Source organism: Ovis canadensis, chromosome 3, assembly GCF_042477335.2.
Source record: "Ovis canadensis isolate MfBH-ARS-UI-01 breed Bighorn chromosome 3, ARS-UI_OviCan_v2, whole genome shotgun sequence".
NCBI lineage: Eukaryota > Metazoa > Chordata > Mammalia > Artiodactyla > Bovidae > Ovis > Ovis canadensis.
Genome location: NC_091247.1, coordinates 228,556,204 through 228,572,157, shown reverse-complemented (window position 1 = coordinate 228,572,157; position 15,954 = coordinate 228,556,204). Strand labels below are relative to the sequence as shown.

General features: G+C 63.0%; 1 protein-coding gene across 6 annotated transcripts in view; it reads right to left on the bottom strand.

The window, feature by feature from the left end:
- The window catches only part of GRAMD4 (GRAM domain containing 4), a 63,503-nt gene extending 48,243 nt beyond the window's left edge, over positions 1–15,260 (bottom strand). For 2 of the 6 annotated variants that reach the window (XR_011256228.1, XM_069586193.1), the window contains exon 1: positions 14,964–15,260. Coding sequence is in view for 2 of the 6 variants with exons in the window: in XM_069586193.1 (XP_069442294.1) it covers positions 14,964–14,992 (29 nt within the window). In the remaining 4 variants the exon portion in view is untranslated. Of the gene's footprint in view, positions 1–3,951; positions 4,195–14,963 lie in introns of those variants that run through there. The other 4 variants (XR_011256229.1, XM_069586194.1, XM_069586195.1 and 1 more) reach the window with 3 other exon arrangements.
- Between the last annotated feature and the right edge of the window lie 694 nt (positions 15,261–15,954).

Below are 15,954 nucleotides of genomic sequence, written 5' to 3'. Positions count from 1 at the left end.
ACTCATCAGAACACGCCTCGTCCTGCTGCGTCTGAAAGGCGAGTTAGAAGAGCAGATAAAACGGATAAAAACCTCCACTCGCTATAAACTTGTCCCCAGAAGCGTAGCCTGCAAATACAGCTGCCCTTGTTTTCGTCCTAATTAAAACCCGGCAGAAACCCGAGGGCGCTCACTCAGGGGTTCCCCCAGACCCGCGTCAGAGCACAGCTTACCACATGTCCTCACCCACGCGCCACAGGGGCTCCGATCGCCTCTCGAGGAAAACCGGACACGCCACGGAAACAGAGTCCCGGGCAGCCTGTGGGCACTAGGCTCCCGATCCTGCCGGGATCCGCCGGCCCTGGGCAGCTGGGCTGGTCTGCCCAGGGGGCTCCCGTGCCCACACCTGGCCAGGCCACCAGCATCAAAGCACCTGCTCGCCGGCTGAAGCCACTTCAGAACCCTCCCAGCCCACAGCCGAGAGGCTGGAAGGTCTGGTCCTGGGTTCCCCAGGGAGGGCAGGACTCAGGGAGAGCAGGCGTGGATGCCTGGCTTAACCAGACGGATGGGTTTCTGATCGCTCCTGGGGAGGCTGGGCCACCCTGCAGCTCCATTAGGAAGCCTCAGCAACAGCGGGAAAGGCCCTGAGATGACAAGACAAGGCCGTCTTCGGGGCCTTGCCTCTCAACTCCGAAAGGGAACAGAATCCCACCAACTGGCTCAGCGCACAAGACAGGAAGACCTACAAAGCCCTGCCAAGCACCCTGGCACCAACCCCCGTCCAGAGCTCCGGGAGGCCCAGCCCCACGGCCCCCAGGAGAGGGGTGAGGCACCCATGATTAACATGCAGCTGCTGCGGCAGGCGGCCCGCAACCCCGCAGGAGAGGCGGCCCGGACCCCGGTCACTCCCTCACATGCACCTGGGCGGGCTCACAGCCCTGGCCCACCCCTGCGGCGCAACAGGTAGGACCGCAAGCCTGGGTATCGTCACGGGGAGCTGGGCTGGGCACCCGGCAGCCGGTCTCGGGAGGCATGGGGGACGCTGCGGCCACTCGGGCCCCAAGCCCCTCTCGGAGCGCTGGGCCCGCGCACGCACAACCCTGACCGTGTCCACAGAGAGCCCTGCCCTCCAGTCCAGCCGCTGGGGACCTGGGCTCGGCGTGAAGGGCGGGGGGTGGCCAGGCCCCTCGCTGGGAGGCTGGCTCATCCTTCCCCACCGCGAGGCCCCAGCACAGCCACCCCTTTCCCAGACGAGCCCACGGACAGGGCAGCGGGAACATCTCACACCAGAGACCAGGGAGACCCGGCCTGGCCGCTGGCCGTGGGCGGGCAGTGCCGGGCGGTGCTGCAGGCCGGGGGTTCTCTGTGCTCACACAGGGAGCCCTCGATGACCCGGGGGGCGGTGAGTCAGGAGAGCTGCTCCCCTGGTGACTGCCTGCGTGGCGCAGGCCGGGGGGTGCACACAGGGCGGGCGTCGGCCCCTGGAAACGAGGGAGCTGGGGGCACACAGCGGAGGTCTGAGGCCCAGCGACGACGGGGGCGGATCCGGAAGGCCCCAGCTTCTGGTGGTGAACTCGAGGGTGCCTGTTACATTAAAAGCTACAGACTGAACAGACCAGAGGTCCTGCCTGACCAGAGAAGGCTGCACACCGTGACCCAAGGGCTATGACGTCCCCGATTCAGTGCACCTGTGGTCCAAAGACAGGAAAAACGGAGACCCGGCCCAGAAGTCTCCCCTGAGAAGTCTCCATGAGGCCCATACACGCTGCTCCAGAAACTCGGTCTCGGAGGGCGGCGCATCCTGCAACCTGCCCCCACATCCAGCGGCCGGGCAGCCCAGAGGCCCCCGGACCATCTGCTGGATGGACCAGAGCCACCGGCCCCTCTGCCGCGTCCGTCTGAAGGCCTTGCGTTAAGGACGCTCACAAGCAGGCCCACCTGCAGGGAAACTTTTCGCTAAAGCTGTGTGTAGAGGAAAAAAAGAGTTGGCAGGTGGAAATCCAGCCGCAGCTTGTCAGAATTCAGCCTCAAGTCAGAATCCACGAGGACTTCTTAAACCTCTCCAGAAGACTGACTTCTGCTCTGGGTGAAGCGTGTGCCAGTCACTGAGTCGTGTCCGACTCTTTGTGACCCCGTGGACTGTAGCCCACCAGGCTCCTGTGCCCGTGGGATTTCCCAGGCAAGAGTACTAGAGTAAGTTGCCATTTCCTTCTCCAGGGGATCTTACTGATCCAAGGATCAAACCCAAGTCTCCAACAATGCAGGCAGATTCTTTACCTTCTTAGCCACCAAGGAAGCCCCTGGGTAAAGACGAGGGTCTACAAACCAGGCGGCAAGGTCTCCTTGTTACTCAGGAACAGTATCTGTAACCATCTGAAAACAGTGAAGATAAAATCGATTCTTTTATGTTTGTGTTGCAATGATTTTTTTTTCTAAACTGACATGGAGAGAATCCTAATTTAGGTTACGTTGGCGCACAAAAATAATCCCAGAGTAGGGTTCATATCTTCTAATTACACAGAATTTAGGACAAAATATTCATGCAAGTGATTCTGAAATACTTTGTAAATAGGTCATCATCGGCTCTTTCTATTGCCAGGAGTTTTAAACTCAGCACAGCAGGGTCAGCCTGTGTGTGCAGACCCAGTGACAGGCAGGGGCCTGCGGTACCCTTCCATGGTGCCAGCCATGTCCTGGACTGGCTGAGGACCGGACTGACAGTTTGCAAAAGCCAGTGGGAGGGGCTGGTCTGAGAAATGTGAGCCTAGGGCTTCCAGGTGGCACTGGTGGTACAGAACCCACCTGCCAACACAGGAGACGTAAGAGAGGTGGGTTCAATCCCTGGGTCAGGAAGATCCCCGGGAAAGTGCATGGCAACCCACTCCAGTATTCTTGCCTGGGAGTCCCATGGACAGAGGAGCCTGGCATGGTCCACAGGGTTACAGAGAGTCAGACACGACAGAAATGACTTGGCACATGTGCAAGGAAGGCAGAGACCGTCGGGACGGAAACCGGCTGGTGGAGAAGGCGGCAGGCCCCCCTGGTCTGCTCCCAGCCGAACAGTGACTCGACCAGGAGAGAGACCCAACCCGGCCGGGCCCCGCCCTGAGCAGCCGAGTCAGCGTGAGGCCTGGGCACAGCGTCCTCACCCCAAGGACTCAGCGCCAGCAACTCACCACTGGTGCGGCTTTTCTCGTTGTTGTTTTCTTTCTGATATGAACCATTTTTAAAGTCTTTACTCAGTTTGTTGCAATATTGTCTCTGGTTTTTACGTTTCGGTTTCTCGGCCACCTGAGGCGTGTGGGATCGAGCTCCCGGAGCAGGGACTGAACGCACTCCCCATGCTCTGGAAGCCGAAGTCTTAGCCGCTAAACCACCAGGGAAAGCCCCACTTCGTTTTTCTAATCACAAAGTTAAGGGGATAATTATCAAAGATACACAGTCGTGTAACTTAAAAGGAGATGGATGGTCAACTCAAGTCAGCGAGGTGGGGAGTCTGGGGGGACAAGCACCAGCTGGCGCCCCCCCCCTCAGCACACCCTGATGCCCTCGGCCAAGCATCAGGCACACCAGGACAAGGGCACGGACCCTCGCGGGGCCCACGGTTAATGTCCCATCAACGCCACGGGCCTGCCCCCTCCCTTGGTGGGGGGCGGAAGGCGGGTAGGACTCAGACCTCCCAGGGGTCTACCCAGGGACGTCAGCCTGGCCCTGTTTAGATCCGGTAAACGTGGGCCCAAAACCACACAGTCCACTCTCTGACACAGCAGCAGTTCAGTCCTGAATCAGATAACCGAGAGGAAGAGGCTTCCCCAGCTGCGGGGGCCATCCCCTCACCGGGAGCCCTCTGACCCCCACTCACTCACCCGCCAAGCAGAGACAAGGTGGCTTGTGGTGAGGGCAGCCACCCACACACACCCCCTGGCCCCACCAAGGGGGGGTCCTTGCCCAGGGCACCCTCAGGCAACCTGCCTGCTGCCCTCCGGCCAGCCCGGGCCCCGCCCTGTCCCTCTGGGTTGGTGGGGAGGGGTCCCCGACACCCCCGGACTCCTCTGAAGACAGCCAGTTCCTGCACAGCAGAGGCGGCTGCCTGATGCCGACCATCACATGGAGGCTTCTCTGCAGCTGGCGAGCAGCCGTGTCTCTCCTCCTGCCTCCAGTGGCCCGGTCTCTCGCCAACGTGGATGGACCTTGGCACCCAGGAGGCCTGACTCCCCTTCCAGGCGCTGCCAGGGGGCCTTCCCAGAGGCCTCTGCTCCTCGCCTGCCAGGCGGAGGCGGGGATGTGGGCAGTCACGTGGGCTCCTGGCTGTGCACGCTCTGTCCTTCCCACCTGCAGGGAGGTGCCCGGGGCTGGCAGCCCATGAGGGTTACTGGGACAGACACGTGTGCCAGGCTCTGCCTGCCCCAGAGTCACAGTCCTAGATGTCCAGCTTCACAGGCGATACTCGGGCCGAGCCCAGCACCTCGCCCCCCAGACCAGCACTGGTCACCGTTCCCCCAGCACGAAGGCTGCCACGGAAGGAGCAGTAGGCACGGGGTGGTCCCCGAGGCCTGGCCCGCCCTCCTGGGCCATCTTGCCAGCAGCTCCGCCCATGACCCCAGCTCCCGCCCAGAGCTCTCTGCCTGCTGACTCAGGTTTCACTTCCTCTCCCTCAAACCTGCTTGGTGGCGGTGAAGCCACAAGTCTGCTGAAGAGCAGGGTGAACCTCAGTCCTCTAAACCCCGCTCCCGGTCCAGCACCCGTGGGTCCCTGCTGCCACCCACCCCTCCAGCCCTCTCCGACTCTCAGTTGCTGACGTGTCCACACATTTCCCAACTGCCTCCAACAGTGGTGGTGAAACAAGACGCTTTTCCTCCTGATCCAAAAGGTACTCGCCTAACAGGATGGGGAGGGCAGGGCCTGGGGGCATGCCGCAGGGGAACCCCCCCACTGCAGGCAGCAACGGGCACAGGCCCTCAGGGGGACCTCCCATCCAGTCTCCCCCAGACCTTCCTCTCTGGACGGACTAGGAAAAGAGCTGCAAACACCAGCCCCTGGATGCCAAGGCCAGCACAGGACCCCAGGGGCACGCCCAGGGATCGGGAAGGGGGACACCTCAAGGCTCAGCCTGCAGAGACAGGGGCAGTGGCCCCCACCCGGCCCGTGCCCCCCAGGGCTCCACCCCGGGGGCCCCGCACCTGCAAGATGACTCCTCCCCTCTCAAGGCACAGCCGTCAGCAGCGTCAGCAGCGTAAGCACTCTGTGGTGACCCCGTGGGCGTTTCCTAACTCGGTTCTTCTCAGAGGGAGATTCTGATGATACCGGAGGTCAGTGTGTCTTCTCAACGACTCAAGTTGCATCAGAGTTCTAAATGCCAAGCTCTTGCCCGAGGCCACCGCTGACACCCGTCTCCTGGTCTCTGCCACCCCAGGAGCCCTCCAGGCATGGCCCCCCTCCCCCTCAGCCGTCAGTGCTCAGACTGGGCTCCACCCAGGGGTGTGGCATGGTGCCCACCACACAGACCCCATCCCGACGGTAGCTGTGACCCCACAGATGACCATAGTCAGCCCGGAGCTCCGCAGTCGGAGACGGGGAAACGTGTCCAGCTGAGTATCCCCTGGCGGCTGCCTATGGCTGTTATGGGGGACCCAGGAGACCCTCAAACATGAACCAGGAAGCAGAAGGGACAGGGGTGGCACGGCAAGGAGCTGGGGGGGGCCACCCAGCGGCGGTGGGGGGGGGGGCGGTGAGCAGGGAGAGCCGGTCAACAGGACCGCAGCAGGTGGCCTCCAACAGGGCAGGGGGCTCACTCCTGGGCAGCGCCCCAACCCAGGGCAGCCCCCGCCTGCTGAGCCCCTGGCCAGCTCCCCCTACCTCCTCAATGCTCTCTCGCAGGACCAGGGGATGCGTGGCACCATCTTGGTGAGGGCCCAGCCCCACAGCAGGGGGATGAGCGCCTTCAGGGTGCTCAGCTGAGGGGGCAGAGAAGGGACAGACGGCCACGCGTCCCACAGGCCAGCTCCCAGCATGGCCTGGAGCCCAGGCCTGCCAGAGGGGTAACCACACACTAGTGGGGTCTCCAGGAGCTTTGGAGAGGGGCTGACCTTAGGTAGACTGACCCAGGCCAGCTCGCGCCTCTCCCAGGAAGGGTGACATGGTGACCCACAGGTGTAGACAGCACTGTGTGAGCAGGGCCTCCCCACGCACGTAGACAGCACCGTCCACACCCAGCCTGGCCCACGACACGTGGTGCACGGGAACCAAGACGCTGAACCACGCACAGAGGCCAGCCGGGGTCCTGTCCATGGTCCCCGCCACATTATCAAGAGGGGCACCTGCAGCTCCAGGCATCTTCCGAGCCTGCCACGTGGGCAGGCCCCTTTGCTCTGAAGGGCAAAGCCAGCAAACCCCCGGCCGAGACCAGGGTGCCTGCACCCTGCCCACCAGCTCAGCCCTAAAAAGGTGGGCACCCGGCCGCTGCTCACTGCCCCACCTGCCCGTGGTCGGCTCAGCAGCCTCCAGCCGCCACGCCCCACCCCCAGGCCGGAGCCAGCGTGAGACCCGAGAGTGCCTGAGCAGAACTCCCCCAGTCCTCTCCTTCCCAGAAAGGGACCCAGCCTCCGAGCCCCGGCCCTGCTCCACTGCGAGTGCCTGGGCCCACCAGTGTCTGAGTCAAGCTCCAAAGGGTTCGGCCGGCAGCCCTTCTCCTCATGCGGCCGAGGCCGGGCCTCCAGGCTGTGTTCAAAGCTGGCTCTGCGTTCACATTTCAAAGGGATGCTACAACTGTGCCTGTCCTCACAGGCCAGGGCGGGGGCGGGGGTGGTGGCCAGGCACAGCAGGGGGCCCCCCAGCTCCCTTCTCTCTCCCTGCAGCCCTCCTGGGGGAGGCAGAGGCCCACTAGCCCCTGCAGGGCCCACGCACTGCGCAGAGAACGCCTAGCGGCAAGTGTTCCGAGCCGGACAGTGAGGACCCGGGGGAGCGGGAGCTGCGGGCACACAGCACTCCAGCCCTTGAAGCCGCTCCCCAGGGCCCGGGACAAGGCGGACCCCGCTCCGTGGGTACGCTGGAACTGAGGGGTTACGCCACAGGACTGCGAACGGGGGAGCCGGGTCTCCCGCTGCTGGAAAGAAACTGACTCATCAGCAAGGGGAGACTGCAGACTCGATCACCAGCAGGAGCTCACGGCTCACTGAGTGCGGACACGGGCGGCCCCACACAGGAGCGGCTGCAGGTGTGTGCCCGCCCTGCTCCGCCAGCTGAACGGGCCCAGAGCAGCAACACCCTGGCAGCGCGAAGTCGGGCGCCCGGACCTGCGTTTCTGAAACCATCCTCCAGTGAGAGGAGAACTGGCCGATTCCAGGGCTGGGAGCACCCGTCGGGCCGGGAGGAAGGAAGGAGCTGCCCACATCGCCCCACATTGACGGAGGCTCATCAACAAAACCCAGGAGCCTCCTGGAGGGGATCCCAGCGGCCAGAGCTGGAACTACTGGCCCCACGAAAGAAGTAAAGTGGGACCGCACTGGAACTCGAGGCATAAGTGCGCGTGAACCCACACCGACGTTAGAAATGACTGAGCAAACGAGTAAATGAGGGCGAAGAGGCAAGTCCCTGTCCAGAAGACTCCAAATCACTTACAGACACCCTACCCTCAAATCTCTCCCTTCCTTTCAGGAAGGACGGCACAGACACAGGGGAAAGGGTCCGTCTACATCAGCCGGGCGACTGCGGCCAACATCACAGGGGCCAGTCACGTTGACGGCACGCGCCCTGATGGCGTGGGTGAGGGCTCGTCACCTCTCTGCTCTTCCTCCCAAAACCCACAGTTCAGTTCAGTTCAGTTCAGTCGCTCAGTCGTGTCCAACTCTCTGCGACCCCACGAATCGCAGCACGCCAGGCCTCCCTGTCCATCACCAACTCCTGGAGTTCACTCAGACTCACGTCCATCGAGTCTGTGATGCCATCCAGCCATCTCATCCTCGCTCATCCCCTTCTCCTGCCCCCAATCCCTCCCAGCATCAGACTCTCTTCCAATGAGTCAACTCTTCACATGAGGTGACCAAAGTACTGGAGCTTCAGCTTTAGCATCATTCCTTCCAAAGAAATCCCAGGGCTGATCTCCTTCAGAAGGGACTGGTTGAATCTCCTTGCAGTCCAAGGGACTCTCAAGAGTCTTCTCCAACACCACAGTTCAAAAGCATCAATTCTTCGGCGCTCAGCCTTCTTCACAGTCCAACTCTCACATCCATACATGACCACTGGAAAAACCATAGCCTTGACTAGACGGACCTTAGTCTAACCCAGAGGAAAACATTAAATTCTGATGGGGGGTTTCCAGCTGTCCAAACTCCAAGGGAGATGGATCTGCAGTGAACCTAATATCCCTCAAGACTGCAATTCCCTGCTGGCCCAGTGGTTAAGAATCCGCCCGCTAACGCAGGGGGTCTGAGAGGATCACACGTGCAGCTCAGCGACTAACAGCCCGTGCGCGGCCCCAGAGAAGAGTGGCCCTACTCAGCGCCATCAGCAAGAGCCCGTGCGCGGCAGCCCGGACCCAGGGCAGCCAGGAATGAACACATAAACACGCTTGAAAAACTCCACTGTCAAGCCATCAAACACAAGGGAAGTCCAAGAAACTGTCCCAGTCCAGAGGATCGGAGCGAGATGTGACAACTAAATGTAACGCGGTGTCTCGGGTGGGGTCCTGGGATAAGAAAAAAGGACATCGCGTGAAAACTAAGGAAATCTGAACAAACGACAGGCTTCACTTGACGTATCCACACGGGTCCGTTCATTAACGATAACGCCGTTCCACACTAAGGTCTGAGATGGTAGTAATAAGAGAGACTGTGGGAAGGGACAGGCACGGGGCACCCTCTTTGTGATCTTTATAAAGTTTCTGTAAATCGAAAACTGTTCTAACAGACATGCTTGATTATTAAAAGAAAAGAAAACCAAACACCCAGCAAGCAGCTCAGTGTGGGGCGGGGTGGGCAGGGCAGGCTCACTCAGCACTTATCCCATCATACCCAGGACACCCACAGCCAGACCCGGGCCTGCCCTTGAGCCGCTCTGGAGGACACAGACGGCAGAGCTGCGAAGTCAAGTGATCACACACTAACAAAAGGTAATCAAGGGAAGAAACGGCGGGGCAGCCAGAGATCCCGTGGGGTCCACGCCTTCACAAACACGCCACCCCCCACCATCTGTAACCCTTCACCCCCAGACCCTGTCTCCAATGAGGCCAGCCAGGGAAGGGATGGAAAGGGGGACCCCTGCCCTCCAGGAGCTCAGAAGGCAGGCGGGTAAAGAGAGGACCACACATAGGACAACAGGCACAAGGGCCCTAAATGCGGGGGCGAGGGAAGGCCAGGAAGGCTGCCTGGAGGCGGTGACTTGCATGCAGCTCACATGAGAGCTAACTGCGTCGAAGGCCACTGAAAATGAGTCACGTGAAATGGCTCATGGCGCCAGCACGGAGTTCTCAGACAGCCACGAACTGACCTGACCCCAGGCGCCTGGTGAGGCAAGGAAAGCCGCCCCAGACTCATGAGAAAACGGGGCCCAGGGCCACCTGGGGTTGGGAAGAGAGGCCACACTTCCCAAGAGGCGCCCCACACACTTCTGCCACTGCACGCTGCCACACAGATGAAAACGCACCCCGCTAAGTGACGGAAAGCAGAGTCCAACGGCCCCAGAGCGTTATGATTGCACAGATACGAAAGGTCCCGGACAGGCAAATCCGTGGAGACAGAAAGCAGATTAGCGGTTGTCAGAGGCTGGAGAGAAAGAGGGAATGAGTGATTGCTGAAGGGGGTGATGAAAACATTCTAAAATTAGACTGTGGTGGCGCCTGCACAATTCTGTGGATCCGCTGGAAGTCGGTGAGCTGCACTCGCGATGGGTGGATGTCGCGGCATGGGAACTGGACCTGGGTCAAGTGTACCCTTCTCACTGTCCAGGCCTGCCCCCTGCCCTCGGAGAGCCCAGCCCCTCCCCACTGCCAGGCCCCCAGCTTCGCTCAGCCACAGGTGGGCTCCCCACAGCCAGTACCCCAGGACCCAAAGCTGCTGGCCCCTGGAGGCCAGGCTGCAGAGGGGCCCCCGAGGGCAGAGCAAGGCCGTGGCCTTGGCTCACTGCAAGGAGCGCCTCCACTCACTCCTACCCTGGCTGTTGAGACCAGGACAGGCGGGAAACGCCAGCCCCTGTCTTCTAGGAGGAGGACAATGACTGGCCAGGGAGGGGGCAGCAAGCAAGGGGGGCTCTGTAGTCAGGGTGTCCAGGGAAGGCCTCCCCAGCAAGGCAGGGTGGAGCAGAGATGTGCCCAACACAAGGGTCTGCCGTGCCAACAGCCCTGCAGGCAGCACCCACTGACCGAGGTGGAGGGCGGAGGGCTGGAGAGGGAGGCTGGGCCTCTCGGGCCCAGGGCTGGGCTCAGCTGTGCCCACCCTGTACTCCACGCTGGGGGGGGGGGGGGTGGGCTCCTGCCTCCGTGTGCCGCGTACCCCGCCCACAGGGAAGGGCTGGAGGCAGCGGCATGTCCCCCCGAGGCAGGGACCTGATCACAGAGGGGTGAGTGTTTCCCCAGGGGCCCCCAGACCACCAGCCCTGATGGCACGGGCACACATGGTTCTCCCAAACTGGGTCTGGCAGCACTGGGGGGTTCTGGGTAGGCATGCCTCCCCCCGACAAAATCCATTCCCGAGGGACAGAACCAGGCTCTCTGAAGGCCTCCCCGCTTCAGAGGGAGCCGCCCAGGACCGGAGTCAGGTGTCGCTCCTGGGGTGTGCTCTGAGCTCCCTGGGGACAACCAGGGCCGCTCCACCCAAACCAGCCAGTGCTGGGGAGGGGGTGCGCTGCCCTCCTTAACCACGACTCTCCTCCTGGAGGAAGTGCAATGGCTGGGGCCCCCACCCAGGGCCTTCCTGGGGCAGGCGGTGCAGACGCCGCCAGCTCGGGCCAGGGCCAGTTTCCGGGCCTCGGCCTTCTGCATTCCACCTAGACCTTTGTTTCCTGAGGCCCAGAGAGGCCAAGCGTCTTGCCCAAGAATACACAGCAACAGACTGGGCGTTTTCCCCACTTGACCCCGCCTTGCATAAGGTACTCAGCTTAGGGACAAACACCCAACTCTGCCACTCACCAGCATGTGGCCTCAGGGGAGTTACTTAACCTCCCTGTGCCCAGGCTGCCTCATCTGTAAGAGGGAGCTAATAACAGCCCCCAAGCTCCAGCTGTTATGAAAACCAATCACGTAAAGTGCAGGGAGCACGACCAGGCCTGGGGTAAGAGATGCTCTTGCCAACAGCGCACCTGTGATGGCACAGAGACTTCTCCTCGTGACCGTAAACTTACTCCTTATGTTTCTTTCACAAACCCCCAGAAATTCCACTGATCATCAAGGCATAGCCTCTGCAGCCAAACAACCTGAGTTCCCATCCTGGCTGAGCCACCTAGCTCATCGGGGGCTGAGACCAGCCGCCTACCTCTCCGGACCTGTTTCTGCATCTGCGGGAAGCGGACAGCTGGGCTATGAGAACCACGCGGGCAGTGGGCGAGACACACGGCGCACATCGTCTGATGCTGAACCAAGCGATTTCTATTTCTCTTTTTCTTTTTGACAGACCAGTACTTCTTGTCTGCTGGTGTAACCACTGGGGACTTTAATCACAGGGCTCAAACATAGTCACAACCCTGATTACAACTCAAAGCCCAGTCTTAACGAGAGCCCGAGACAGCGACTGTCATCAGTGGTGAATCACAGTCCCGAGCCGCTGCCCGGCCCTCAGTTCAGTCCACACGCCGACGCCAGAGGCGCGGAGAATGCGGTCTTCTCTAATTAGGGAGGCCCTCCCTTTCTTGCTCCAACTCTGTCTGTAAGAGAAGTCGGACGGCCTGCCTCTAAGTTCTCAAGTGAACCGATCGCCTTTCTCCGATGGAGGCCAGCCCCGAGCAGATGTCCAGGCCACCCCTCCGCTGGGCTGGCTGGGCCTTCACCACCCTAGTCACGAAGTGAGCATCCCCGTCAGGGACCCGGGCCTCCTCCTCGCCCTGCAGCCAGCATCTGAACCGTCACCCCCAGTATGAGGGCATTCTCTGGATTCTGCCCAGGACAAAGACCCAAGGAGTGCTGCCACTGCCACAGCACCCACAAGCCGAGGAGAACTCAGACCTCGACCCTCTGCGGTGCCCAAGGCCCCCAAGCCGGTTCTCGAGTCCCCGACCAAAGGCCTTCCGAGCACCGCCCGAGTGGCCACACCGCAGGTCTGGGCTCTTAAACAGAAGTTGCTCGCCCCGGGCCAGAGCGTCTGTATTCCTCCTTGTCGACACCTTCACAGCCCACATCTCATTACCCCCGATTCATTTTTATATTCTTTAAGAACAGGAAGGCTCTGCTACACGCCCCAAGGCTGTCTGCAACCCTGCTGGGGAGCAGACCTGTAATAAGCACCCCGCCCACCTCACAGGAACGGGGGCAGGCCGGTCACGCAGCCCTCACGGGGTCTTCCTTTCCAGCGGGCGCATGCCCTCTGCGGACTAGAGCTCCCTAGATGCTCGGTGAGGCCCCAGCGCGACAACTCCACAGAAGCCCACCATCCGGACACACACAGGGGCTCAAACAGCAGAAGCCCCGCGAGAAGGGAGATCAGCCCAGGTCCCTGAGAGGGTGTGGCCCCCAGAAATTAGGGCCTGGCTGGGGGCACACTGCTCCACAAGGGGAACCCCATTCCCGCGCAAAGTTCGGGCGCAGTCGGCTTCAAGAGGGAACTCCCAAACCAAGATGCATGGGGAGCTGGAAGGGGCCCCCTGCTGCCCAAGAGATGACTGGAGACAGACAGGTGGCCCCGTCCACCCGTCTGCGGGTGCTCAGAACCACCCGCACGGGTCAGACCCTGGGAACATCGAGGGGAGCCCTGCGCTTCTCCGATGACACTGATGCGCAGATACAAAGAGGAAGCGCGCTTCGGGCTTGCGGCCTCCCCTGGAGGCAGCGCTCTCACTAGAACCTGATAATACTGTGTGTTCATCATGCCCCGGCCATTACTCTATTCCATCAGGGAGCAAGAAACGGCGATTCAGGAAAAGCAGGCCCAGGGCTCCTCGTCTCTGGCTGGCGAGGGTGAGGCCCAGGAGGGCAGGGGAAGCAGGGGTCACACAGAGCTGGCGACCATCGGCTTCCTGACGACCTCTCTGGCTGGAGATGAGAGGAGCGCTTCACGGGCCAACAGCTTGGAGAGACCACCAGGTTCCCCTCTCACGAAGGGCCCCTGCCTGCCTTAGTGGGAGAGCAAGGCTCAGGGCGGCCAGGATCACACAGGACACACTCGGAGACTTCCCTGTGAGGCTTCCAGGAAATGCCTCTCCGGAGCGTGGGGGGGGCAGACAGCACAGGGACAGGCCCTGCCCATCCCCAGGCCACACCCCACAGCCCATCAGCCACGGCAGCCCAGCGGAGAGAAGGGCAGAGGAGGGGAGGCACCCATGTAGACAGCCCAGGGCGGGGTGAGAGGGAGGAACCCACCTCCCCAGGCCCCAGAACCAAACTGGCACACCCTGCCTCCATGAGTCCAGCAATGCCCAGGCTGCAGGTCAAGACCCCTGCCCGTGGGCACAGTGCTGCAGAAGCAGTGACACCAAGGCCAGGCCCCCGACCTGGACCAGGCAGGGAGTCTTCAGAGGGGCGGCGGTAGAAAGGAGGGGCAGGCTTACAGTCCCTGATCCCAGGGGTCCCAGCTAACTGTTGTGAGACTGTGGTTTCATCCTAGCAAGGAACAAGGGCAAACACCTGGGACACTTTCACCCAGCCGAACTGTGTGTCCCCCACATGGGCCTGGGACACACGGGCAGAGTCAGGGCAACAACAGCTGCCCAGAAGGGAAGGGCACCGCGGCCTCTCCTGGTGTTGGGATCTCTGCCCTGGGTGTGTCCAGTCTGGAAGTGGGGTGGGGGCTGCACCATCTAATGCTCTCGTCAGCCCCCTCCCCACTTACTGCTGGGGAAACTGAGGCAAGGGAGGGCTCAAGGCCTTCCTGCCCAAGGTCACCAAGCAGATGTCATGCAGACAAGACCCCAAACTTCTCTCTCAACTGCTGCACAGCCCAGCTCACCACGCCAGGCCCAGGCCTGAGACAAGCCCTAAGGCCAGGCTGCGATGGAGGCTGGGGCCCAGGCACCTCCATTTTTGTGGGGGGTGGTGATGCACAGAACTAGGAAGGCAAGAAAGGAACCCGGCACTGCAAAAGGTGTGCCCAAACCAAATCCTCCCCGCCTCCGGAAATGTAGAGCTGGCAACACCCCCAGGGTGGGCTCGGCTTCCAGCGGGTAAGCCTCAGGTCCAGGGCCCAGGCCTGGGCGCTGCTCCCCGCACGGACAGGTGCCCCAGCCCACCTGGTGGTAAGCCTGCCCAGGGGTGCAGGGCCTGCCCGGGGCAGGGGGCGCCCCAGATTGAGGAATGCTGCCCTACGCCTCACCTCCCCGGGAGGCTGGGCCCCAGCAAAGCCCCACCAGCTAAAAGTCAGGAACAAAGGGAAAGGAGACGGGGCAAATGGAGGGGTGCGGGGAGGGCAACTTTTTGGCGGGGTCATTTCCAGGGGCATACGGGCCGGGGTCGCCCCCCACCTCTCCTGTGTCCCCCAGGAGTGAGTTCCTAAGACGACATTCACCGCGCCCACCCGCCGCCCCAGCCTGGACCCGGCGGCCTGTGCCCCATCGACCACCCTCCCATCTCAGGCTCCGCGCCCACGGGACGTCCTCCTCTCCCCGGCCGGCCGGGCATGACGCGGACCGGGAGACGCCGGAGCCCGCGCGCGCGGGAGGGGGGTGGCCGTGACACGCGCCCAGGCCGCGCGGGACCCGGGGGCGTGTATGCAGGGCGCGCCCGCGCGGGTCCCGGCTCGGAGGGCCGCTGGCTGCGGGCGCTGGCAGGGCACTGCCGGGCTTCGGGCCGGCGAGTCCCCGAGAGGGTCTGCGTGTCCGGCGAGTGGGCGTCCGCCGCGCGCGCCGCTTACCCTGCGCGGAGATCGGGGCCACCTCTCATCCACCCGCCGCCTCGGCGCGCCCCTCGCCAGCCGCCCGGCCGCGCTGCACCTGCCGCCCGCGCGGGAGCCGAGCGGCGCCGGGGAGCCCGGAGGAGGCGGCGGCCCCGCGGGTCCGGGCCACTAGCGCGGAGGCGGCGGCGGCAGCGGCGGCGGCGGCGGCGGCGGCGGCGCCAGGTCGCGCGCTCGCGTCCCGCTGCGCGGAGTCTGCGCGCCCCCGGCCCGGCCTGCGCAGCCGCCGCCCGCCCTAACCCCCGCCCCACGTCGGCACGCCACGCCCCGCCCCGCGTCGCCCCGCCCCAAGACCTGAGCCGGCTCGCCCCGCCCCGCGCCGCCGCGCCACGCCCCGCGCCTCACCTTAAAGGAGCCGCTCCCCCTTGCACGGCCTTGGCTCTCCCCTCGCGCCCCGGCTCGGCGGTCCCGCGGGGGCGCGCCTGCCCTGGCGGGTCCGCTCGCGAGAACGAGCGCGGTCACGCGGTGCCGCCTTTGTTTGGGTGGCGCACGTGCGCCCCCGCCACCTGCACCCACGCGGACGCGCGGCGGCCCTTCCGTGCGGCCTTCCACCGCCTGCGCCCAGGACCCCGCGGCCCCGCGAGTCTATAGGGCGGACGCCACGGGCACAGCCATGCACGGGCACGCGTGCCGCTGCCCCTTCATCCGCTGTCCGCCGGCCACGCATCCCAGGGGCGGCCGCAGTGGGACCGCCTGTGGTTCCGACCTGGGTCCAAGACGGCCACCTTTCCGTGGCGACCGCATCCCAAAGGAAACCGCCTTTACCTTGACGCCACGGTGTCCACGAGGGAAGGGAAACTAAAGCCTGCAGGGGAGGGTCGGTGCGGGGCGTGCACCCCCTCTAGGCTGGCATACCTAGCAAGGGCTGAGCCCCACGCCAAGGGGACTCCCTGTCCTCAGGATCTGGACTGCTTTCTTTAAGTCGCACCTTTGTCATTGAAGGAATACCCTC